The sequence below is a fragment of the Danio aesculapii genome, chromosome 5, assembly GCF_903798145.1.
Source record: "Danio aesculapii chromosome 5, fDanAes4.1, whole genome shotgun sequence".
In the NCBI taxonomy this organism is placed as follows: Eukaryota; Metazoa; Chordata; class Actinopteri; order Cypriniformes; family Danionidae; genus Danio; species Danio aesculapii.
Genome location: NC_079439.1, coordinates 14,515,543 through 14,543,320, shown reverse-complemented (window position 1 = coordinate 14,543,320; position 27,778 = coordinate 14,515,543). Strand labels below are relative to the sequence as shown.

The following is a 27,778-nucleotide window of genomic DNA, read 5'->3' as shown; positions in this document are numbered from 1 at the left end:
ATAAACAGAGTTAGAGTATGTAGTCGTTTTTGTTTTTTTCATTGAGAATGGATATTTAACCGTTTGTGTATTTATTTAAAATAAAAAAAATTTAATTGCATGCTATATTCACTTTCATTTGCCATTAAAATAGTCATTTAAAGGGCATCTATGAGGAAAATTTACTTTTGGAAGCTGTTTGGACAGAACTGTGTATATGTATAGTGTGTCCACAGTCATATTGGAGTGATACAAACACAATAAGTCTTTTTTTTTTAAATGATCGATGCTAAAATAGGATCCAAAGCCTTCCCATTTTGAGGCCCACCGCAACATGACGAAGGAGTGCAGTTTTCCTCACGCACAGAACTGATTGACAGCTGCATATTAACATGTCTCCTTAGTAACGCATATAATCATATCAACAAGACAGGATGTGCGCAAAACAACTGGGATTAAAAGATCTGTTGAGCTCTCTGTGATCAGGAGCACCACAAGAATGAGTTTTACAAGTGTATGAGTTTTAGAACGTTTTGAAAAAACAGTGCATGTTTGTAATAAATACAGTAAAAATCGCTGTAATTTATCACAAGATGCTTTTGTACAATAACATAACAAATGTCCACACAGCAGTGTGTGTTATTGTGTATCATGTCACATTTGCAGTGCAAAAACAGTGCAAAGGTAAATGTGTCAGTGTGCACGTGAACTTTGTAACAACACTGTGTGAGACTCATCATTGCGGACAGGCTTGAATTAACTCCACAACAAATACATCAAATAACCAGTGGGAAAGTTCTTACAGTAGTAAGGGAGATCTGCATTCTTGTCTGTCACTGTGCTGTTTATCTACGCGAGACTAGATTAGGTGAAGGTTACGCCCATCAGAGCAATCTCTATCGTTCTGGCACGCATGTGGAAATGGTGGGCGGGGGGAACTAGCTACTTTGCATTAAAGGCACAGGCAAAAAAAAAAAAAAAAAAAAAAAAAAAGCTACAATGTCCTAACAGTTCAAGCTTCCCAGATTTAGAAAAGTCTAATAAATAATCTGATGCGTGTTTTGAGCTGAAACTTTACAGACACATTCTGGAGACACAAAACTTATCTTAAATCTTGAAAAATGGGTAAAAGAGGTGCCCTTTTGGCATTTCATTTGTTTGCTTGTTTTACTTTTGGATTTAAAATACAGTTGAAGTAAGAATTATTAGCCCCCATGAATTATTAGCCCCCATTTTTATTTTTCCCCCAATTTCTGTTTAACGGAGAGAAGATTTTTTCAATACATTTCTAAACATGACAGTTTTAATAACTCATTTCTAATAACTGATTTATTTGATCTTTGCCATGATGACAGTAAATAATATTTGACTAGATATTTTTCAAGACACTTCTATACAGCTTAAAGTGACATTTAAAGGCTTAACTAGGTTAATTATGTTAACTAGGCAAGTTAGGGTAATTAGCAAGTTATTGTATAACGATGGTTTGTTCTGAAGATGATCGAAAAAATATATATAGCTTAAAGGGACTAATAATATTGACCTTAAAATGGGTTTTAAAAAATTAAAAACTGCTTTTATTCTAGCCAAAATAAAACAAATAAGACTTTCTCCAGAGGAAAAAATATTATCAAACATACTGTGAAAATTTCCTTGCTATGTTAAAAATCATTTGGAAAATATTTTAAAAGAAAAATAAATTAAAAGGCGGTTTAATGGTTTTTTTTTTTTTTTTAATGGTTTAATGGTTCTGATTTCAACTGTATATGCACTAGGGTGGAAATTTCCTTCCTGCAAATGTTTTTTTAATATATATATCCCAATAGAGCAATACATTTTCACTGCATTCCTACATTTTTTTTTTCTTCTAGAGAGTCTTATTTTTTTTTTTTTTTTGCCTGGAATAAAAGCTGTTTTAGGTGGTTTTAAACAATTCCATATTATTACAGGATCATATTATTAGCCACTTTAAGAAATAATTTTAATCTGATTGGCTACAGAACAAACTAGTTATTCAATAACTTGCCTAATTAACTTAACTTGCACAGTTAACTTAATTACCCTATAGTTAAGTATAGTCCCTTTGGCAAAGACAAAATTTATAAGTTATTAGAAATTAATTAAACTAATAAGCTTAAAAATATTTTAAAAAACTAAACATTCTCTCCATTAAGAAGCACTTGGGAAACATTTGAAAAAGACCTCATATCATCATTTTGACTTCAACTGTATATTACAACAAATCAACGCAAAAAAAAAAAGAAAAAAAAATGAGTGAAAAACATTCTACAGGTACTGTTCTTGCTATAAAGAGCATGTATAATATCCAAAGCAGATAAAATGAAAGACTCAAGGATGTCTGCTCTCACCTCTACAATTACGCACATTTCACAGACTATTGGGAAAAATGAATCAAAACAATTAGCTCATGTAGAGGCGCGCAAGGATTAGGAACTGTCAAGATGACACCGAAAATCATTTTCTTAGTCCATAATAATAGACCTTGACACGCTATTAAATGCCTGAAGTGTGTGCTCCAGTGTTCCCTCAACCATTACGCTAAATAAACGTCAGAACAAAAGGGTCCATGTTTAAATAAAGCACCTTTCGTTCACACCAAGCACATCATTTGCCTGACAATATCACTGACACCCTGGCTGATATTTTCCAACTGAATATAAGTGCAAAAGAAAGACTATTGACTCACCGACAATGAGCCCAATTTCGCAGTGATGGTCATCGTAACCGCAGGTCATCATGGTGCCAACGGTGTCATTGATCACTGCTACAATGTCAATGTCAAAGTCCTGCAGAGAAAGAGAAAAAAATCAAATACTTGTTTGGTCCTTGAAGCAACCTGAAACACTTGTGAGAGGTAAAATAATGACGCATGTCAAGCTGCATGTTGTAGTGGGATATAATGGGTTATAAAGGGTGATAGTTAAAAGCCTTGAGGATCGGCTGTTTAGCACGGCTCCTAGAAGTGCCAACACCTACGCCTACACAGGTATAAAAATATATATACCTCATTACGATCCGTATTGCCATTATTGATATCATTATTCTTATGATTGTTATGGTTTTTGTCGCTGTTATTGCTATAATTGTTGTTGTTATGAATGCTGCTGTAGTTACAACTGTTGCTATTTTGATTGTTGCTTTACTCTCGTCCTTGTTGTTGTGGTTGTTATTATCATTATTATCATAATTATGATCATTATTATTATTATTATTATCATCATTATTATTATTATTATTGCTATGATTGTTGTTTTTGTTGGTATGATTGTTGCTGTTGTCGTAACAATTGTTGTTCTGATTGTTGTTGTTAGAATTGTCGTGGTTGTTACAATTGTCGGCATTGTTGCTATTGTTATTAATATTATTGCTATGATTATTTTTACTATGATTGCAGTTCTTATTGTTATGATTGCTGTTGTTGTAATGGCTGTTGTTGTTGTTATGGATATTATGGTTGTTTTTGTTATGGTTGTTTTTTATTGTTGTTGCTATTATTGCTATGTTGTTATTTTTGCCGTTGTCGTTACGATTGTTGTTAAGTCATGTTGTTGTGGTGGTTGTTATTATTGCCATAATTATTGTTATTATTGATATAATTGTTGTTGATTTTGTTGCTATAATTGTTGTTGCTACAATTGTTGTAGAGGTTATGATTGTTGTTGTTAGAATTGCTGTGGTTGTTGCAATTGTGTTTTATGTTGTTAATATTATTACTATGATTGTTGTTACTATGATTGCAGTTGTTATTTTATTATTGTTATGACTGCTGTTATTGGTTTGGTGATTTCTATTGCTGTTGTTATGACTGTTGTTTAATGTTGTTTTTGTTATGGTTGTTGTGGTTGTTTATTATGGTTGTTGCTGTTATTGCTATGATTGTTGTTATGATTGTTGTTGTAGTTACAATCATTGTTTTAGGACTGTCGTCATTGTTGTGGTTTTTATTATTATTATTATTATTATTGCCATGATTATAGTTATTATTGTTGTGGTTATGATTGTTTTATGACTCATTATTGTTGTTGTTAAGATTATTGCTATGATTTTTGTTGTTATAATTATTGTCATGATTGCTGCTGTTGTTATGATTGTTGCTGTTGTTGTTGTTGTTTTTTTTATGGTTGTTGATGTGTTTGTTGTAGTGGTTGGCATGGTTACAATTGATGTGGTCATTATTATTGTAATACGATGTGAATCTTTAGGGACTTAATCTGATCCAATTCCAAAACAATTCCCTACATGTAGAAAAATATAAAGGAAATTCTGTGGTAAAAATATGCTTTCACCATTAAAAATCACTTGGGAATTATTTGAAAAATAATTACAATTTCACTCTTTTCTCTTCACACCTCGTTTGCGGTCAACTGTCCGAACTCAAATACAAAATACACAAATAAATAAATGCATATATACATACATACATACATACATACATACATACATACATACATACATACATACATACATACATACATACATACATACATACATACATACATACATACATACATACATACATACATACATACATACATACATACATACATACACACATTTACATTTAATTTTATCGACTGCAGCAATCAACACTGTCAGAATAAATATAAAATCTATTATTTTTAGAAGCCAGCAAACATCCAAATATTTTGAGGCATTCAAATATCTAAAAAACCATAGATGATGGTAAAACTGGCACCTACTTGCACCACACCAAAAGTTTCCAACAAAGTTTAAACTCAGAATACCCTTAAGCAGTTTTAAGCAGTGACACCTGTCAGTGGCGTCATGTTTGGTTTCCCTCAGTTTACTTTCAAAATGTGATTTGCTCTGTTTTGATGTCTACCATAGTAGACAGTGTTCATATCCATACTTTTATCCCAGTACTTCGGTGCTAATCTAATAATGCAGCAGCTCTGTTGTCATAAAATACCATTCCTGAGGCAAGAGCATAACCAGTAACATGACATTTATAAATGTTGGCTCGTATTAAAAAAAAATTTTTTTTAAATGTATACAGAAATGAGTGCCCTACAGCAGAATTCAAACTCCCGCTTCCTGCATCTGCCAAGAAAGAACCATATTAATTACTGGAGACGTTAACTAAAAACTTCTTCACACAAGCTGAAATCAAATTAGCTTGTCTTTTTTTCTTATTGTTCTCTTTCTTCAAGATTATTATGATGATTTGTAATCATTCTGCACATTGACGTTTAATTGAAAGAGATAATTAGTTTTTATGTTGTAGAGATAATGTAACAATGGTGTACTTAAAAAAAACATCAGAGTATAGTGCAAAACATTATTTTTCAGGACTGAATCTTGATTTCCTGCTCGGGTTCACTTGCAAAAAACAAAAGCATTTCATCAATTTCATTTATGCTTGTTGTATTTCTTTATCCATTAATAAACATTAAAACATCCAAAACTTTTGAAATTGACTTCTCACATCGAACTAAAACTATTAGAAAAAAAAAATTATTAAATAAACTTCCACAAAATGTTAAGACACATTAATACACAAAACTAGCTTAAAAATCTATTTCCTCAGTCTCAGCGCTCTTTCATTCCCAGAAAAAAGGTACAACATCTGTCACTGGGGTACACCTTTGTTCCTCATTTACCCCTAAATGGTGCATATTAGTGCATTAAAAGAAATAATTCACCCAAAAATGAAATTACCCCATCATTTTCGAACCCTCAAGCCATATTCATTGTACAGTATATGACTTTTTTCCAGGTAGACAAACGGAGTAGTTTTAAATTTTATGCTCGCCATTTCATGTTGCATAATAGTGTTGCATAGCGGCTTTTAATTTAAAGCTTCCAAAACCACATAAATCCATAATCAAACTCCACCAGGGGGTTAACAGATGTGCAATGACGCGGATCGACGTGTTTTTATAACAAAAATATATGGAATTTTTAAAAGGATAAACTCAAATCATTGACTTCCAGCAGGTGGTGAAACCGCTCAAGTTGAAAAATCTAAACTTTGGCGGACACTCCTGCCACGTTTACCAATCAGGAGCTTATAATGTAATGTAATGTGTATTTATATAGCACATTTATTGTGTATGGCTATACACTCAAAGTGCTTAACAGTCATGAGGGAGGTCTCTCCACACCGCCACTATTGTGCAGCATGCACTTGGATGATGCGACGGCAGCCACAGGACAACAGCGCCAGTAGGCTCACCACACATCAGCTATAGGTGGAGTGGAGAAACAGTGATGCAGACAATTCAGTAGATGGGGAAGATTGGGAGGCCATGGTTGGGAGGGACCTACAGAGAGAATTTGGCAAGGACACCCAGATTACACCCATACTCTTTATGAGAAGTGCCATGGGATTTTTAATGACCACAGAGAGTCAGGACCTCGGTTTAATGTCTCATCCGAAAGACGGTGCCCACTGACAGTAATGTGTGCCCTTCACTATAGGGGCGCTAAAACTCACACAGACCACAGGTTGAGCGCCCCTTGCTGACCTCCCTAACACCACTTCCAACAGCAACCTAGTTTTCCTATGTAGTCTCCCATCCAGGTACTGACCAGGCCTAGCCCTGCCTAGCTTCAGTGTGTAACCGGACTTGAGCTGCAGGGCGAGCTTACTCTAGCAGGGGCATTATAATGTAGCACCTATTATTGGTGTCCCAAGTAAAAAAATCCTCCTGCCGACATAGGACAACAGCTCATCAAACTGGCAGTTGGAAGTACCACTGAAATTAAAGCTGACTTGAGTGAGAAGTTCACATCAATTTTGGTTTTAATGAAAATCGGTTTTCACCCTAACACACGACATTCCCCTCTGGGTCCCCCGCATTTGCCATAAAAACACACAAACAACATGGCAGCGAGGCGGGAAGGACTCTGAGAAATGCTGTGCTCTTTGAAATTAAATACAACACGTCATAACTCACGCATTCACAGTCAAACACACATTCTTGAAAATGCGCACCACACCTTGTATTTCTCATTGCAAGAAGCAATGGAGAAGACACGCATAAGCAACTTTTACCAATCTAATGTTGGAATCCAATGTTGCCGTTTCCGGATAAATGACGAGACCCAGCTGTAAAGACGTTCATTACTGTAAATATCAACACTGACAAAACTCGCTCTGTGCACAAGAGTATTCTACCAGCTGCAGTGACCCAACACAAATAAAACAATAAAATGCGACCCACACGCCTGATGTGAGTATTTTATGTGAACTGATATAACAAAAAATTAATAAACCTCTGAATGCTGTTGAAAATTGTTGAAAAAATAAATAATCTTAAAATGGATCCCTTTTTAACAATCATGGAGTTTACTTTCACTGTAGTTTACCTTAACTGTAATTGTATAAAAATGGTTTAATACAGTGGCAGAGAGCTTTACTTGCTGCAATTTAAGAAAATACGTGTAACTACAAAAAACGCCAGCAAACTGAAAAAAGATCTTCATCAGTTTGACAGTACACGTGCTGCAAATCTTCACAATGCAAACACCTTTTTAAAACATGTGCTGCATTTTCTCACAACCCAAACAATTTACGAAAACGCACTGCATTTTCTCTTGACACAACGGAAATGCTTCAAGACCCCAAAACGTGACAGACCGGGCTATTTAGGTTATGGTTATTAGGGCAAATAAATACTCACCTTTATAATAAATAACTCTCCTTTCAAAGATCACCTATAACTTCACTGAACAATAGTCACGGCACATTTTTGGGTCCCATTGAAACATTTCCATGTTGTTCCATTCTTTTTGTGTTGTTAGAAAATGCAGCACGTTTTATTAATTTGTTTTGAATGCAAGTCTTGAATGCAATTATAAATAGATCTTGTTAAATTTGATCTTTAAATGACAGCTGTTTTTCTTTAGCATTTTTATGTCCTATAATTTATTATATTGACCATTTCAATATGGTCACGCAATTGGCCCATGAACAGTTCCTGCTTAATATCAAACTATTTCATAACTGTAACAAGAGGCAATTTAATCAAAACTTAATGTTAAAACAGCTATCACAACAATATTTCTCAATATGTGGCTCTTTTTGGATTCTCGGAAGCTTTGGATTCTTTAGATTCTCTGTGGATTCTTGGAATTCTATAAATTAAAAATGTAAAACAGGAAATACGTTGGGACCACTGTTTTTGTTTACATCCTTTAAAATGGTCTATGGGCTATTAACCTTTAATCCAAAGCATTTTTTTGGGGGGGGAGGAAAAATAAAAATAATAAAAAAATCAATTTAAATCAATTAGAAGCCCATATCGTCCAGCCTTAGCTGAAGTACGTCTACCCATCTTCCATCAAACGATGTATTGACCTTATTCTACACGTACGATAAGGTGCAGCCATTGGAATCTTCTTAGCTCGAGACGTCCGGTCTCATTCACTTCCACTAATTTGTAGATGTTAAAAGCAGCTTGTATGCCGCGAACGGATTTTCTTATCATTTTATTCTAATTTTTATGTATAGTCATGAACATTCAACCGTTTTCTGCCGTTTATTATTGCTAGTCATTTCGCCCATTGGCGATTGAACCAGAAGTTCTAAAACAATAGCAAAAATGAGAACACTTTCACATTTAGCCACCATAGAAAGTGAGTGATTTGAGTTGACAACTTAAAAATAAGACATATTTCTGTTAATAAACACATGGATCTGCTTCTTAAAACATTTGTTAACCCCTTGGTGGTGTATGAGGTAGCTTGACAACCGATTTATGCTCTTTTACAAGTTTCAAAATAAAAGTCACTATCCAACACCATTATACAGCATGGAAGTAAATGCAAAACTACACCAACAGTGTGCATCGGATGAAAAAAAAAAAAAAATCAAGTACATGAGAATGGCTTGAGGGCGAGTAAATTGTTTTCATTTTTTGGCGATCCATTCCTTTAATGGTATACATTTATAGAACATTAGTATCTAAATGGTACATGCTAGTACTTTTTTCCCGGAGAGTGAAGATCGTTAGGACTGTACTAGAAAGCCCATTAAAACTCAATGGCATTAGAATGTAAAAAGCATGATACGATGACCTGACACACTCACCCCCCTCTTCCTGATGGCTTTTCTTAACAGGCTCACGACATCCTTCCCCTCCACTCCACTTGCCTTGAAACCTTTGGTCCATGACACCAGAAAACTCTGTAAAGTAATAAGAGCAACCATGGAAACATGACATTCTTGGCAAAGAGCTGCTAATTTTAGACTTCTTTTTTTAATCCTCTTTCTTTCTCACCAACTAGATCTCACCTCATCTAGTTTGGTCTGCTGGCAAGGAAATGAAAAGGTGAAGCCAAGAGGCAGCTTCTTCTCTTTGATGCCCAGTTTTTCAAGGAAATTGGCCAAACATTCAGCTATGTGATCGAAGAGCTGGAAAAGAAAATGGGGGGAAAAAAATTACAGGATTGATTACACTACTTAGTTTAGATTCATTCATTGAATACAAAAGTAGCCAATATGGTTCTAATATGTTGTACAACATATGTCTGTATAAAAGCATATGTCCACATTCAAAAATCACTTAAGGTAAACCTGTTTAACGGCTTAAAGACACAATGGTTACAAAGACAGGACACAAGCTGCTGAAGCTCAAAGTAGATCACAATGAGGAAGAAATGTACATTAAGCAATTCTGAATGTGTTGCGGTTGCTGGTGCAAGACAGGTTTATCCTAGTAATTCAGAAACTGCTGATCTACTGAGCTCTTCACCAAATAGGCCAATACAGGTAAGTGGGCTTGACAAACCACTTTCAGGAGGTTTATTGGTCAGAGAGATGAAAGAGTGTGTTACTCTTCCATCTCTCTGAACGTTAAACCTCTTGTCTTAATGCACCAGACATTGTTAGAAATACTCATATTCTTTACATGTTTGTTTCTCTGACTACTATTTTCATTCACAGAACTTCACACGCATCCTGTGTTCAAAAATCTAGCTACGCAAATTATTTTCTTTGTTCTCCATTTCCTCCTGGGGATACTCATCCCGAGGCCTCTAGAGATTTTGCAACGCCATTGATGCGATCCAAGACCTGTGAAGAGATTATGCCAAGGTGGCCTATTCACATCTGCCATTCTCCACGATGGATGTCCAGAGTTCTCCAGCCTCCAGCGCCTAGACTGCAGCTCTGCACTGGAAGTTTGACCAGAGGAGAAATGGTTGTGCCCAACTGAGCCTGGTTTCTCTCAAGGTTTTTTTTTTTTCCCCTTCATTTTTGTCAATTGGTGAAGTTTGTTCCTTGCCGATGGATTTGCTCTTCAGTGTTTAGACTTTCAGCAGTGAAAATTAAACCACACTGAACTAAACTTAAACTCTGATAACTGGACAGACACCGTTTCAATTTACTAGAACTTCTAAGTTTAGGTGCTTTGACACAATCTATATTGTAAAAGCGCTATAGAAATAAAGATGAATTGAATTGAAGGTTAAACCAACACTTGCACCAGCCACTTTTATACAATCGCTCCAAATCTCTAGAAAATAAGCCCATTTCTTGAGTGTGCATCACGCAGGTGACTGGGCTTGACAAACCACACTTTCATCTCGCTTTCACTTTAACCAATACTTCCACCAGTTTTGTACAATTGCACTAGACACTTTCTTACAATCACTCCATATGTCTAGAAAAACATTGTGCATTTCTGAAGTGTGCCTCACGCAGGCGAGTAGACTTGACAAACCAACTGTTTAAAAAAAAAACAAATAAACAAAAAAAATAAAATAAAAAATAAAAACCACACTCTTTCATCTCTTACAGTTAAACTAACAACCAGTTTGTGCATTTGCACCAGACACTTTCCTACAAACACTCCATATCTCTAGAAAAAAAAAGTCAATTTCTGAAGTGTGCATCACACAGGTGAGTGTGCTTACAGTGCATCCGGCAAGTATTGATAGCGCTTCACTTTTTCCAAATTTTTTTATGTTACAGCCTTATTTCAAAATGGATTAAATTAATTTATTTCCTCAAAATTCTACACACAATACTCCATAATGACAACGTGAAAAACAAAAATTTAATTGTTGTAAGTTTATTAAATATATAAAAAACCTGAATAATCACATGTACATAAGTATTCACAGCCTTTGCTGTGAAACTCTAAATTGAGCTCAGGTACATTCTGTTTCCACTGATCATTTTTGAGATGTTTCAGCAGCTTAATTGGAGTTCACCTGTGGTAAATTCAGTTGACTAGACATGATTTGAAAAGGCATACACCTGTCTATATAAGGTCCCAGGGTTGACACTGCATGTCAAAGCACAAACCAAGCATGGAGACAAAGGAACTGTCTGTAAACCTCGGGGACAGGATTGTCTCGAGGCACAAGGCTGGGGAAGGTTACAGAAAAATTTCTGCTGCTCTGAAAGTTCCAATGAGCACAGTGGCCTCCATTCTCCATTAGGGGAAGATGTTTGGAACCACCAGGACTCCTCCTACAGCTGGCCAGTCATCTAAGCTGAGTGATCAGGGGAGAAGAACCTTAGTCAGGGTTGTGATCAATAACCCGATGGTCACGCTGTCTGAGCTCCAGCATTCTTCTATGGAGAGAGGAGAACCTCACAGAAGGACAACCATCTGTGCAGCAATCCATCAATCAGGCCTGTATGGTAGAGTGATCAGACAGAAGCCACTCCTCACCTAGAATTTGCCAAAAGGCATCTGAAGGACTCTCAGACCATAAGAAATAAAATTCTCTGGTCTGATGAGACTAAATTTGAACTCTCTGGAGTAAATGCCAGGCTTGAAGAAAACCAGGCACCGCTCATCACCAGGCTAATACCATCCCTACAGTGAAGCATGGTGGTGGAAGCATCATGCTGTGGGGATGTTTTTCAGCAGCAGGAACTGAAGACTAGTCAGGATAGAGGGAAAGATGAATGCAGCAATGTACAGAGACATCCTGAATGAAAACCTGCTTCAGAGTCCTCTAGACCCCAGACTGGGGCAATGGTTCATCTTCCAGCAGGACAATGACCCAAAGCACACCACCAAAACATCAATGGAGTGGCTTCACAACAACTCGGTGAATGTCCTTGAGTGGCCCAGCCAGAGCCCAAATCTAAATCCAATTGAACATCTCTGGAGAGATCTGAAAATGACTGTACACCATTACTTCCCATCCAACTTAAGAGAGCTTGAGAGGTACTGCAAAGAGGAATGGGCAAAAATTCCCAAAGACTCCAATATCGCCACAGGATGTCTATTCACGTCATTTAACATGTATCTTACAAGGACTCAATAAGGAAAACAAAAGTTTACCTGTGAATGTACCACCCAATCATGCTGAACTTCTTGCTTTCTTCAACCTTAAGTACCTCTTTTGCTCATTATCTTGGACAAAATTGTTCTGTCTTATGTAAAAGTACTTGTATAGGCCATCTTAGGTTATGTGTATCATTAAGTATTTATAGTATATGTATAGTAAACAGTTAGATAACCACTTCTGTATGTTGGTTATGATTAAAATAGCCCTTATGTCCAGTGTCGTGTTCATATTTATGATAATATTCATTTATGTAGCACCGTGAGACACAACATTGTTCCAATTTATGTCCACACATACAGCAGAATGACAATAAAGCTCAATTTGACTTGAAAAATAGTATTCAGCCTTTAGTGAAGCACATCAACTTCTGATTTTTTTTTTCCTCAAGATTTTTTACCTTGACCCTTTGTACTTCTGGTGAAAAATGAGAACTCTTTGCCTTAATTTTTAAAGGGTTTTTCTTTCAACCTCTTTTTTGTGATCCTGCTGCCACACTTGTTTATTTTTTATTTTCTTGCCAAACGGTAACTTTTTAATTCTTCAATTCTTATAGCATCACATCGTTCCTGTGGACTTTTAATCATTTTTTACCTTAAAAGGAGAAGATGTAACTCAGACAGCAAAGAAAACCTGCTTTATAATTACACAAATCCACACTTCAAGCCCTCATTAGCAATTATATATCACTTATAAATGATTATATGCATATTACAGCGCTGATTAAGACTCGTATGCTTTGCTACTGGTAAAATGTGCTTGGGGAGGGAACATGATCAGGATATCGACTTGCATAACAATTAAGCATTCACCGTATGATTTAACCAGTCATTTTAGATTCATAATTGCTTCAAGGAAATTGGCCAAGTATTCAACTATGTGATCAAAAAAAACTTGAGAAGAGGAGTGGGGGGAATGCAGACTAAATTTAATTACATTACGTTACTTAGCTGTAGTAGGAGTTTAATGAGATCTCGTGCCTCAAGATACAATAAATGAATGACGAATTGATAGATCGGTTTTATACATCTAGAATTGAAGCAGAGTGATTGAATATTTAGCGATTGCTTTAGGAAACTTCATGGATGTTTTAAATGCATTACATAAATTATGGATTCATAACATTCAAAATGTATAAGTGCCAGAAAACTGGGCCTAATGGATCCTTTTCAAGACTGTTATGAAGCGTTTAATGGTTATTAGCATCTTAAATCCTTGGAAGTTTTTAATATTTATATGTACACTACCTGCACAAATTTTGTCGCCTATCCAAGTTTTAGGAACAACAAATAATAACTTGATTTCTAGTTGATCATTTGGTATCAGAAGTGGTTCTAGATTTAGTTTATTTTACCAAAATAAAATATGATCAAGCCTTGATTTTTAATCATTTAATTAGAACAGTAAGGTCTGCCTTTGCTTAAAAGTCTTGTCACTTAACAGAAATAATGAACAGGAAAAATAACAAATATGGTGTATAACTCCCATGAGCTTGGACGACTGCATCCATACATATCTGCAATGACTCAAATAACTTAATACTAAAGTCATATGGAATGGTAAAGAAATCGTTCTTGCAGAAATCTTGCAGAGTTCTTCAAGATTCTTTAGATTCATCTTCAGTGCCTCCTCCATCTTACCCCAGACATGCTTATTAATGTATATCTGGTGAATGGGCTATCCAATCCTGGAGCACCTTCTTTGCTTTCAGGAACTTTGATATGGAGGCTGAAGTATGAGAAGGAGCGCTATCCTGCCGAAAAATTTGCCCTCTCCTGTGGTTTGTAATGTAATGGGCAGCACAAATGTCCTGATACCTCAGGATGTAGATGTTTCCATCCACCCTGAAGATATCTCGCACAACCCATACTGAATGTAAGCCCAAACAAAGATTTTTCCTTCACCAAACTTGACTGATTTCTCTGAGAATCTTGCATTCATTTGGGTTCCAATAGGTCTTCTGCAGTATTTGAGATGATAGTGATGCAGTTCAACAGATGATTAATCTGAAAAATCTACCTTCTGCCACTTTTCCAAATGATCAACTAGAAGTCAACTAGCTCTTACAACTGGGATTGATGACAAGACCTTTGTCAGGTAGTGAATTCATGTATGTATTACACCATCTTTGAATCAAGCTACAAAAAAAGGTGTTTCTAATGTAGCGTCTATGGGGAAAAATGGTAAATTTGATGTTGTTCTCTCTTCTGATAGCAATTAGTCTCGCACAATTTTTTTCCTTTTTCTGCCCAGTTGTCAACTAATTTACTTGTTATAATATTTTTATTTCTTTCAGTATTTGTTCATTGTATAACGGATGTTTTGTTTCTGAATTTATGTAATTATATTTAATCAAAAAATTTTACCAGTTGTGCCGTGACAGAAGTGGTTGTAAGGTGACCGGAAATTAATATCCCGGAAGGTATATGAGGGGAGCGAAAGAGCACTGTGGGGTAGACTGTCAGGGTGAATGTTGGCGTGAGAGAGATTATTTGCTCCAAAAGTTGTTGAAAAGTGAACTGAAGAGAGATTTACATGTATATGTCTATGATTGTGAGCATAGCAATTTCCTCTTTTGGATGTCATCAGACTATTTGTGACACTATGTTCACTAAATACAGTGTTAGCCGCTAAGGCGGAGATCTCCACAAATAATTATAGTCCTATACATCAACGAACCCGGACATTCCAGATAGCACCCTGAGAAACCAGGATATCCCAGTGGCTCCTCTGGCAGCGTTGAACACAACATCACACAGCCGACTCCCCTCTATTCCCTCATGAACTGTAGTTCCGGTTCTGATGTGTTGCCTGGGTTCTGGTAGGAGTAAACGGTTACATATTTGCCCTTAGGGCAATGGGGCAACTGTATTTTATGCCACTACAAACGCAAGCACCGACACAGGCCTGCAACAGGGTTTGTTTATTTTTCCAATTCATTTTATATGGACTATTTTTTCGCTTTTCTAAAGGAACAGTTGATTTTGCTGTTTGTTTGAGTTTGAAAAAAGTAAAACGAAAAGCTTTATTTTGAAACAAACCTTTATTTCTTTTCTTTGTACATCTTTGTTTGTTTAATTGTATTTAAGTAAATTTGGAAAGCTAATTTTGTACCAGATTGGTTATTTAATAGTTATATTAATTGGTATCAAGTTATGGGTTTCTTTTTGGGGTTAAATTACAAATTGGAGCGATCTAATTTATAAGAATCCAGAGCCCTTCCCTTGCCATAGGAAAAGGGCGCTACACTAACACCATTGTGGAGTTTTTCCTTTAATATTTCAGCAAATAGCTTTGTAAAAAAAAAATTGTTGTACTCTCCCAATCACTACGCTCTAAGTTTACCCAACTATGTACATCTTCCACTACTGAGAAACCCGGAAACGTGAAAAACATCTCTAAATCCCTAATTAGGTAGATTAAGTGCATATAGACAAGAGTCATGATTACATCAAAAAAAACGTTCAAAAAGTTTGTCCAAGGGTTGCTGTTATTTTCCCATCTTGAGGATAAGATTTTTGGGAGGCTAAAGGATCTTAAGCACAGATCATAGCAGGCATAATTGGGGGCTTTGAAATGAATAGCTCTTCACATTAAACTAAAGTGGAAGCAAGACTCAGAGCTCTCGAAAGTGAAAAGTGCTCCTGCGAAAATCCAGAGGGGACTGACAATCAATACCGTGGCGCGGTCTCCTCAGGTCAAGCATTTCATATTGAAATTATAAAGTCATAATGCCATGGGCTGTGAGAAACCAGGTGCAACTCATCATCTTCTGCCAGCTGGGTTCCAACTGTACCTTCCACCTCTTGGTCATGCACTCTTATAAAAGGACTCTTGTGGACGAATTGCAATGATTGGAGTCCAGACAGTCATCATCACTAAGGATAAAGAAGACGTCTAGCACCAGAACAACATTTTTTTTTCCCCACCAGACAGTATTCAGTTCCATACCTAATTTTTAAGCAGTTTAGTTAATTATACACTTTAATATCATGATATTTGACACGATAATTTTAATGTTAAAGAATTTGTGTTATTTTGTACATGAAATAACTCAAGCAGGATATTCATACCATTTGATACAATGACAAACGATTAACATAACCGCTTTAGGCATCTAGCATATGTATTTACCCATTGTTAGTGTTACCACACTTCTAAAACTTTGAATATGGAGGAATGTAAAGATGTATTGAATGTAATTTAAAAAAATATCTGTTCATTCGTTTTATTTTCATCTAAGCTTTTAATGTCATGCAGGCAAACACCTGACAAAAATGTTTAATACATCTTCCCCACTGTGGTTAAGGTGAAATATGATAGAAATGTTAATATGTTTAGATTTTCTCAATTAGATTATTAAGAGACATTATGCAGTCAACTTTGCTAGGTAATGCATGCATTAATTTTTAATAAATAGTTCAGTGTGTTTTAAACTTGATGTTCTTGGTGTCTATTTAAAATTAGCAGCTAAAATAGAGATTTAAATAGCCCCTATTTTGCATTATAAATGGTCATATTTTGGTTTTGGGGTCTCCAACAAGAGGTAGATATGCATGCAAGGTCAAAAACACTTTCAATGTCTCATAATATGCATTTATTTTTACCTAATTATCCCAACGACTCTCATATGACTTGTTCAGAGATTCATTTGTTTCCAAACCCCTTCTTAGCGCAGAAGCTAATCTGCGTTTATTGATCCGATGACCCAGTCTGTTGTGATTGGTTGACTGTGTTCAGCGCAAGATGGAGACAAATGGCCACCACGGCTGTGTGTAACAGATGTGTAACTACACGGCTATGTAGTTATCCATCCATCCATCCATCCATCCATCCATCCATCCATCCATCCATCCATCCATATATATATATATATATATATATATATATATATATATATATATATATATATATATATATATATATATGTATATATATATATATATATATATATATATATATATATATATATATATATCTCAGTTCAACATTGCAGATTCTGTGATGACTGAAGATGCACATATTGCGATAATGCTGAAACAATATATTGTGCAGTCCTACTATACAAATAAAACTATTATTACTTATTACTTATTACTTACTCATAACTATTATTATTTATTACTTATCTATTACAACTTATTATTAACCATGCGATGCACAATAAATAAGTTGTCATTGAACAAGCAAGCAAAAGAAAATTCACACACACACACTCACCTCAGACCCACAGCCCCTCATGATGTTCTCTGGAATGGCATATATCTGGTTCTCCATCTCCACTTTCTGCTTTCCATTACTGGACACCCTGACAAGCAGAACCCGAAAATTGGTTCCTCCCAAGTCCAGGGCAAGGAAATCACCCGTTTCTACAAACAAATCAAATACAAATTCGTTTTAATTTTTCAAGAATTAAGACAACACTCCAAGAACAAGACAATCATGCTTTAAGAATAATCTCATAGCAATGATTTAATGCATGCAATCATGTATGAAAGGACATATGCTATATTGTGCAACCCATTTCATATACTTTTAAATTAAATGTTGGCGTTTTCATGATTAATCTCTACAGATGAAAAACATGCACACAACCTACATCCACAGAAATCTGAAGATGTTTTAGCGCATCATTCAGTCTATATATTTACCTTTTTGAATGTGTGTAAATATAGATATTAGTTTAGTTTTTATATGAATTTCAATTTCATTGTATAATACGCAAACGTTTATTGACTATATACAAAATACACAAGCATGTGATCAGCAAAGGACAAAAAAAAAAAGACCAGATTTACACAACCCCCCTCCAAAAAAAATTACAAATACATACGTACCTAAATACACACATACATGCATACATGGAGTTATTAAATTATAATAATAATAACAATAATAGTTCTAAAAATAAATAATGAATGCTCTTTATATGTTTAATATTGGCCACACAATTAAGTTACATTTTTTTGTTTTTTTGTTTAAGTGTTTATCAGTTTAATAGACACTTATGTAATATTTTATCGGTTTATAGCCTACTTTGTACTTCGTAAGGACAGATCCACACACTGCAGATATACGGAGCCACTATAACTCAGTTTAGTGCTCGTGTCCAGAGAATATAATTTTTCCTAAAATTTAGTTGCCTACTCTTTGTTCCACATGATAAATCAATTACTAGTCAGTCAACAATTCAAACAGTAATAAAATATTAAGTCCAGTTGAAGAGAGTAGCCTAATATACTTTAACATTGAACCCTGAAAAAAAAATATCATCCATTGCTAAAAAGAGTTCATCACGTTCACTTTCCTTTTTACTTCGGCTTAGTCCCTGATTTTTAATAGGTTTAATTAATTATTAAATATATATTTATACATTTGTAATATCATCTACACTTCTGAAACTTTCAGGTATTACACTACAGGTGCTAGGCTGTAGCACTGAATAAATGAAGACATAAGGACAGATGACTTTCAAAGGATAATAACAAATATTTATTTAGCTGAAACACTTCCCAAAAGACATTATGATTTGAACGGCATCTGCGCTTATGTTAGTTTGTTTTTATTATTCCCGAGGTTTCCATAATCCTGGAGCAGGCCATATCCAGAGCAGCTGCTGTGGTGGTCATGGAGGAGTGGTGGGCATGAGACTAATTCTTGTAAGACCATAGTGACAGACAAGTCTTTAACTTGATCCCGAAGGGACAGCCTGTACACTAGCCGGTGACCTCTCCTTCTGCAGCTTCTCAACGATGGATGTCCAGCGTTCTCCAGCCTCTGGTGCTTAGACTGCAGCTCTGCACAAGAAGTTTAGCCAGAGGAGAAATGGTCGTGCCCAACTGAGCTTAGCATCTCTTGAGGGTTTTTTTTTTTTTTTTCATTCACTTTCGTCAATTGATGAAGTTTGTTCCTCACCACTGTCGCCACTGGCTTGCTTGGTTCTGGACTTGTGGAGCTGCGCATCAATGGATTTGCTCTTCAGTGTTTGGACTTTCAGCAGTGAAAATTAAACCACACTGAACTGGACTAAACTGAACTTAAACTCTGAAAACTGGGCTGACACTGTTTCAATTCACTATAATCTTCTATAGTTAGCTGCTTTGACAACCTACATTGTAAAAGTGCTATAGAAATAAAGATGATTTGAATTGAATTAATTTATAACGTATATAGAGGGCACGTGGTCATAACAGCTGTGCAGACCCTTTCAGCCCTCACATTTGCATGTTATTTCATAATCTTGTATACTGTCAGCTGTTTGGTCATTCGCGCACATTATAGGGCAACACAATATCATTGTTACATACACAGTAGCCTATTACATCCGCAACGAAGCAGTTACTGCTCCTACTGCACAATGAGACCCCCCTGCCCCTTTTTTATGCGTTAAGATATCAGTTACTATATTCTCAAAATCATTTGGCAAAAACCCAAAGATTTTTTACAAACTTCTGCAAAGAAATGGCAAAACAATGTCTGCAGATTCTGTCTGGCCCTGTACAGACTTGCAAAGTTCTGAAAGTGTAAATGTGTGTAAATATAGATATTCGTATATAGAGTTTCAATAACATTATTGAATATGCAAATGTTTATTGATTATTTCAAAAATACAGATTGTAAAGCGCTATTTTTTTGTCTTTTAGAAGAAATTAGATGAGAAACTTACTATATCAGAGACTTACTTGGCTAGCTAAACAAGTGTTTCTAATTGGATTTACATTTTAAGCATTAAATAAAAGCAGTTTTTTTATGTATTAAGTTACTATATTCTCCAAATCATTTTACAAAAATCTCTTACAAAATTCTGCACAGAAATGGCAAAACAATGTCTGCAGATTCTGAAAGTACTAACTAAAGTATTGAAGAAAACACCGGTACAAACGTCAGCCTCATTCCATCATTACTCTTTATATTTTATTTCAAAGGCATTATAATAAAACCACCTTGATTTTTGAGAAGACAAAGCCACTATAGAAAAATAAAAAAGAATCACATGAGAAGTTAAACAATCAGGAGTATCTTAACCACCACATCATGGCATGAGAATAAAGAATGAAACAAGGACAGCTAACATCTACTTGGACACCAACCCACCTTGATTTCACAGATCAGTATCGTTCCCTTGGTAACATTTCCTAGTACCGTTTTATGGCTCACACACCCACATGACTACATGTCTATGTGCTGGCATTCACTCCAGTAACCCGACTACAGTTAGTCCTTTCACACCCGGCTTGAGACATTGTGTCATCCCGCGTGCACAGTCAAAACCCCTCAGATACAGAGAAGCCATTGGACTGGTGCTGTCGGTCAGTGTGACAAACACACACACACACACACACACACACACACACACACACACACACACACACACACACGAACACATCAAACCGTGACCGGTGATGACAACAGACCTGGAGCGCAGAATCAATAATTTCATCATCTCATAACAAAAGTAACACAACACTTCCAGGACAGAACAATATGTGTTCAACAGGGCGCTTTGCTTGTTCTGGGTCAAACTAAGGACGACAATACACTGCCGCCCAGGAACTGACCTACATGGAGTCCGATTGCAGCAGAATACCAGTGTTTTTCCATTCACAATATGTACTACATACTTCGCGTTTGTCAACTTTTGTTCAGATACTTTTATTTTGAACTAATAATGTTTACATTTAAAAGCAGTGTGGACAGGAAGTTGCAGAGACTTTAGTATGTTGATGTACTTCCAACTGAAATAGAAAGGGTTGGGTGTGGGGCTTTCTTTTTGAGTATCGTCAACTTGTAGCAAATTAACGGTAAGAAGGGCTTGGTTAAGACTATTGTGGCTGATGTCATCAAACTGACGTCAGCAGAGAAGAATCACCAGTCCAAACACAGAAGCAAATGCTCAGACTTTGATTAAAGATTATCAAATCATTTTTTCTCATGGACTAACTTGCACAAATTAAAAGGTGCTGTAAGTAGGTTTTTGACTCCTCCAAAGCATAAAAATACCATAATATGTTTGTAGATATTTAGGAAATATGCTAAGTGAACATTCTTGTTTATCAGAAAAACAATGCTAAAGTCAGATATTCTGCTTTGAAAATGTGCCTTCCGTGCCGGAACGTCTGTCTTTGATTTGGTCCCTTTAACCCACCCAATGCCAGTTTAGCCAATTATATTTTAAGCACCCCGGGGTGCCTTGGTAGAGCATTTAATTCACTCAGTTATGAAGGCTCTCCGAGTATGCGTCCGCGACCGAAATGCGACCTCTGGTGGACAGCAACAGACTCTGAAATGAGACGTGGATTCAGAGTTCCACATGAGGTGTTCATTAATTAGCAAATAATATAAATATAATTAAAAATTGTAAACATTAGGTGAGCAGGTTACATTAAAGTGATAAGTTCATATGAAGCACATATGAAGTGATAAGCAATTGGGCTGTTTGCACCAGATGAAACACACTCAGAAGCACAGAATAGTGCACTCACTGCACTCAACGAAATAGTGATCGTCAGTTTGTTGTTGTCTAGCTGCAAGAAATAGAAGCAGTTTCTAAAATACAAATGTCAGGTGTTGGTTAGAACAAAAACTAAACTACTTTTAACATTGAAAATATTCCTTCCATCGAATGCCGCTGCTTTTATTTAGAACACGATTTAAATCAATCTTTAAATCATTCAGCCTTTAAGGCTCGTACACACTGGGTCTCTTTTCTTTCTAGTCAGCATTGAGACGTTTTTCCAGATTCAAACCCAAGCGATTTTCACTGGCATCGAGCAGAAAAGTATGCAAAATCACTCCTTGACTTTAGATGGCGCTACACAACTTTAAAGCTTCTAACACCCGATTGTAACACAGAAGAAGAAGACAAAAAGTTGACACTTGTTGTTATGGATGGTTCAAGTAGCAGCTTCAGCTCTAGCGATGAAGACGTTTATATGACCTCTAGGCATCTTCTTCAATGTGCTGTTTACTCTAACTTTAGCAGCTCCATGCATGTGAACCAAAGTGCCAATTTGATTGGTGGAGAAGGTTGACACGGCGCGTCAAAACAAGAAAACAGAGGCCTTTAGGCTCGATTATCAGGCACACTGCTGTTGGTCCTCAATCTGGCAACCTGTGCTTGCATTTGTTTTGATCCAGGAATGCAATTCCTCTTTTTATCGTTCTGCTGGCATTTTTTTTTTTATTCTGAGGTAGACTTAAACCGAAAGAGGCGGGTTTCATGACCCTTTAAGCAGGATAACTGTTTCTAACACATTTTTACATCTAAATTTCCATGACTTTTCCAAAACTTTCAGGTAAATATTCATGAACAAATGTTTCATGTAATGTCTACTACACGTGGTAAATAAGAAAAGAAAAAAATGCACGTTTAAACATATTACAACATTTCAAATAATATGTGACAATGTAGTGTTTATTTTTATATCAGTAAATACCTTTCAGAAAGCATCTTGCTCTTTGTATGAAAATGTTTTAGAAACGTTAACGTTGACTTTTCCAAAAATTGTTTTTTTTTTGATTTTCCAAACCTTTCCAGGCCTGGAAAAAGACTTGAAAACATTCCACGACCGTATGAACCCTGTAATACTCACCAATTACAACAATACATGTTTTTCATTGAGAAAATCTTGAATATTAAAATGATTTTAAGGAATCAAATGACAATGAAAATGGCTAAAATTATGTTTAAACTGCACCTTTGCATCACAGGAATAAATTACATCCGTTTTTATTTTACATAGTACAATTCTCACCATTAACAAAGTCTCTTTATTGAGACTTTTATCTTAAAGAACTAATTGGCTGCTTATCAATAGTTAGTAAGTTAGTACTTGGGTTAAGGTATTGAATAGGATTAGAGATGTAGAAGATCATACTTTAGAAGTACTAATAAAGAGTCAATATCTAAAAGGAGTGGTCCTGAGTGTATTTTTAAGGCTTGGTTGTGTTTATAAGATGCAAAGCAATGTGTGCTTGTGCTTCATTTGTAAAAAAAATAAATAAAGAAAGAGAAAAAAAAAATCATGTTTTGATTATATACTGCTACTCAGCTAACATTTCCTAGTTCCTCTGAAAGGCCCGCCCTCAAGAGGCTCTGATTGGTCAGCTAACACAACGTGCTGTGATTCACGGATCGGCTCCATGTCACCTAAAATAGCACACGCTTTGCCGTTGTATAAATACTGTCAGTCAGAGTAGCTGTTAGTTGTGTCAGTGTAAGCCTGAATCAGATATAAAACAAAGACACAGCTAAAGCTCACGCCTGCTCCATTAACACTAGAAACTATGCATGTAATAGACCAATTCTAGTTGGTCTAAAATGGTTACCGGTTATGGCTCACAATCCACAGCTTCGGCTATTATAGTTGAAGCTGATACTTCTTTGAGTTTCAGCTGAATCCAGCACTGAAGAGAGATTCTGGAAGCTGTCCTTTGTCAAATGCTAGCTATATCTTATTTATAATTCTCTGAAACATAATTAAAATTAAATTGTAAGCACTTCTCTCTTTGTGTCGTGTTCTTTAGACGCACAAATACAAAAACAGAAGAAGCTCTATGGAAATAGCAGCGTTTAGACAGCATTTAAGCTTTCTCTGCTGTAACATTACAGTGCCTCTAGCCACGCCCCTTTGCTGCACAGGGTGTATGAGTGTGGTATATGCACGCAACCTGAAGGGATTATGATCGCATCCACCTGGATGTATTTTTTTCGTAGTCCCCAAACTATACCCATTGTAGGCTTTGCTAAGCTAACTCTGTAAAAGCCAATGTGTCCCTTTGCATTGATGTTTGAGCGTCTTGCTTTCAGAATTGTTGTTTATGCTCACACATCTACATTATACATGAACTAAAGTTTAAAATATGACATCATAGCGGACCATCCCTTTAATAATAAGCAGGTAATAAGCAAGTAGTTATGATTGTGTTACTTGGTCCTTAAACTAAAGTGTTACCAACACGTTTTAATATTCTAGAATTTAAAATGATTCAATGAAAAAAAACATCCAAATTTGAAAATTTACTCACTATTTACTGAGGTGGACCTTGAGTTTCTTTCTTCCATTGAACACAAAAGAAGATATTCAGAAAAATGCTGAAAACCTGTAACCACTGACCTCAATAGTAGGAAAAACAAATACTAATGAAAGTCAATGGTTACAGGTCTACTTTCTTCAAAATATCTTCCTTTGTGTTCAACAAATGGAAGAAACTCAAAGGTTTTTAACTAAATAAAGGGTAAAAAATGTGAGGAGTAAATGATGACAATTTCCATGGGTGAACTATCCATTTAACTTCACTTCAGGAAGACCAGACTACATAAATCCAAGATCAGTTGGTTAAAAGTCAAAAATAATAGTGAAGTTTTTGTTTGCAGGCGCTGTTTGTTTGGATCATTTTTTCCCTCAGTCAAATCATTGCCATTCATCGGGTTCCGTTCAATTGGGACACTTTCAGATGATTGGGCTAAAAGTGGCCCATTTTATCTGAATTCATATTGCACTTCTGTAAGTGCGTCTAAAGTGTCCACCTACTTTTAGGTTGGTAAAAGGTATTCAAATACCCCATGCTGTTTTGATAATGCTTTCATCATTTACAGTATGCACATATATAAAGAAAGTGATTCTCATCACCTGTGCCGTCAGGTGTGGAGCGCACAAAGGTGGGAAGCATCTTGACGGCTGCAGTTGGATTCGTGTCTCTGCCCAGTCCTTTGTCCATCTCCTTCCTGAAGCGCTTGGAGACATCCATCAGGTTCTCATTGGACAGTCGCATATGATACAGGTACTTATCCACCTGAGAAAATCAAATTAAGAGTAAGAATCTGACATACACCTCATTAAATTGTGTAAATTCCAGAGTTCATATCTCATAATAAACATCTCACAATACTTCTTAATTAGGCAGGGGCCAGCATAAAATTCTGACAGTATGATAATTTGGATAAAAATATCAAGGTATTGTGATTACTGCTCTAAACATTTTTTTAAACATTCATTTTAGAACATTAAACATGTCAGGCTAAATAATTACAATATATTTTTGACTTCTGCTGTTTTCAATAGTTTCAAAAACACAGATTTTTTTCCAAAATAAAAAGGCATCTTTGGATATCTTGTGTAACTGTTCAGGTTCATACTTGGTTTATAGGATGTTAGTTTTAAGTGATTTGTTTTTCAGATGTTTGCTGAATTGTGGGCTAACCAGTACTGTAGCTCTTAAAGTGGATAATCTAGCTACTGGAGATACAGTTGCCCTAAATTAAAAAAAAAAATTATAGTTTTTGACAACAAAACAACAACTTGCATATACCTTGAAACTGTAGAACAGAAAATTGTATCGGTCTTAAAACCTGTAAATTTTCTAATTTGAATCTAATTTGAAGCCTGTGAATTACCTTGAAACTGGTAATCGTGCCATATCTATTCTTAATACTACAACTTAACACACACACACACACACAACATGGGGTATGATCATAATAGCAAACCATAATCATTTTGCAGCATAACATATTCTCAACATATTTTCCTGCAATCACTAAACTAGCAAACAGGGAATTTGTGAAGTCAATCATCATGATCGGGTGCACACTTAAAAAGGAGACACAAAGTAACAATGAGTCAGAGACATTATAGAACTGCTTATTTAAAAACTTATATAGATTTATTTAAATCCAATTATACAGCTGATGTGAGAATCATTAGTCCTCCTGTTAAATTTGAATTCTTTTAGATTTCTTCTCCAATTCCTGTTTAATGGATAGAAGATTTTTAAACACATTTCTAAACAATTTCTAAACTTTGCCATGATATAATAGACTAGATATTTTTCAAGATACTAGTATCCAAGGTTAAAGTGCAGTTTAAAGGCTTAACTAGGTTAATTAGATTAAATAATACTGTAAAAAGTTCCTTGCTCTGTTAATCAGTATTTGGCAAATTATTAAAAAAATAATAATTTCACTGGAGAGCTATACTTTTGCCCTCAACTGTATATTAACAAAACTCAAATATATGTAAATATAAGAAAATGTAAATGTACATAAATTCACAAAGCCTCATCCACCAAAATCAACAGTGTTTATTTAATTCAGTTTATTTAATTCAAAATTATTTAATTCAGTCAGTCCAAAATTTTGCTAATTTAATGGTTCTTAAAATAAAGTTGTATTAGATTTGTGTGCCATAAGTTTGTAAAAATATATATTTTCTTCATTTTAGACAGCAAATATAAAGCTGAATAATAACACCAAACTACTCTGTATTCTTGGTCACCTGCACTTTGGATAGCGTAAGCAAAGTAACAGAATTATTTATTTATTTATTTGATTTTTTTTTATGAATTACATTTTCATTTATTCCCATTAATAAATAAATATTTTTAAAAATTGAAAAAACAATTAGTATCATGAAAAAAACTGTACCAAAACAAAGGGACCAACTACAAAAAAATAGCCCATTTCATTAATAAAATGGGAGATAATTTTTTCCCCCCCACTTGTCACTCTTGTCACTGGCCTTGACTACATGTTGTCAGGGGAAAGCTACGGTCACAGCAGGAAACACAGCTATGTGTTTGAAATATTTATTACACTGTGCAGTGTGATTTCAAAATAAAAAATGTGTTATAGACAGACACCACCTTTTTGAAATGTACATAATATATTGTCAAGGTTAACAACATACAGACATTACTGTCCTCCCTATAAATCAACACTTTAAACATACTCATGAGTAACACTCTCGTCTAAAAAAAAAACATACTCATGAGTAACATACTCATACTAACATCTAAAAAAACTCTCTTTTAATTTCATGGAACCTTTAAAAGTATTACTACTAGTCTATAACTCACTAAATGGCCTAGGACCTCAATACATTACAGTTATGCTCACTGAATACAAACCTAACAGATCACTCAGATCATTAGGATTATATAAACTAGAAATTCCAAGAGTTTAGTCAAAGTAGGGTGAATCGGCCTTCAGCTACTACGCCCCTCACTGCTGGAATCAGCTTCCAGAAATGATCCGATGTGCTCCAACATCAGGCACATTCAAATCAAGACTGAAAACACATCGGTTTAGCTGTGCCTTTACTGAATGAGCACACAGACAGATCGCACTATTTCTTTCTTTATCATTCTTTTATAACCGGTTTAACACATTTAATCTGTTTTTAACCATTTTCATTATTTTTTATTATCTTATAGACTTGCCTCTTTTATTCCCGTTTATGTAAAGCACTTTGAATTTCCACTGTGTATAAAATGTGCTTTATAAATAAAATTGCCTTGCCTTGTTACTCTTAAGCCCAATTTAAACTTTCACGTTGTCTTGAGTCACCTTGCGTATTGCCTTGCATGTATACTTCTGCATGCTGTTTGTGTTGCTCTGCAATAACACTTCCGAAACGCTAGCTGACAGTGAAATTATGCTCCTCTGTGTCGAGTTTCTTTGTGGGTGTTTTGTTTTTTCTGAATGCTACCTTAAAGGGCACCTATG

General features: G+C 35.4%; 1 protein-coding gene across 1 annotated transcript in view; it reads right to left on the bottom strand.

The window, feature by feature from the left end:
* Nucleotides 1–27,778, bottom strand: part of hk2 (hexokinase 2) — a 129,971-nt gene that overhangs the window by 86,481 nt on the left and 15,712 nt on the right. Inside the window, exons 2-6 of the mRNA XM_056457431.1 lie at nt 24,906–25,068; nt 17,494–17,642; nt 9,260–9,379; nt 9,056–9,151; nt 2,687–2,786 (exon numbers count right to left, since the gene is read on the bottom strand). Of these exons, the coding sequence (XP_056313406.1) occupies nt 2,687–2,786; nt 9,056–9,151; nt 9,260–9,379; nt 17,494–17,642; nt 24,906–25,068 (628 nt within the window). The remainder of the gene's footprint in view (nt 1–2,686; nt 2,787–9,055; nt 9,152–9,259; nt 9,380–17,493; nt 17,643–24,905; nt 25,069–27,778) is intronic.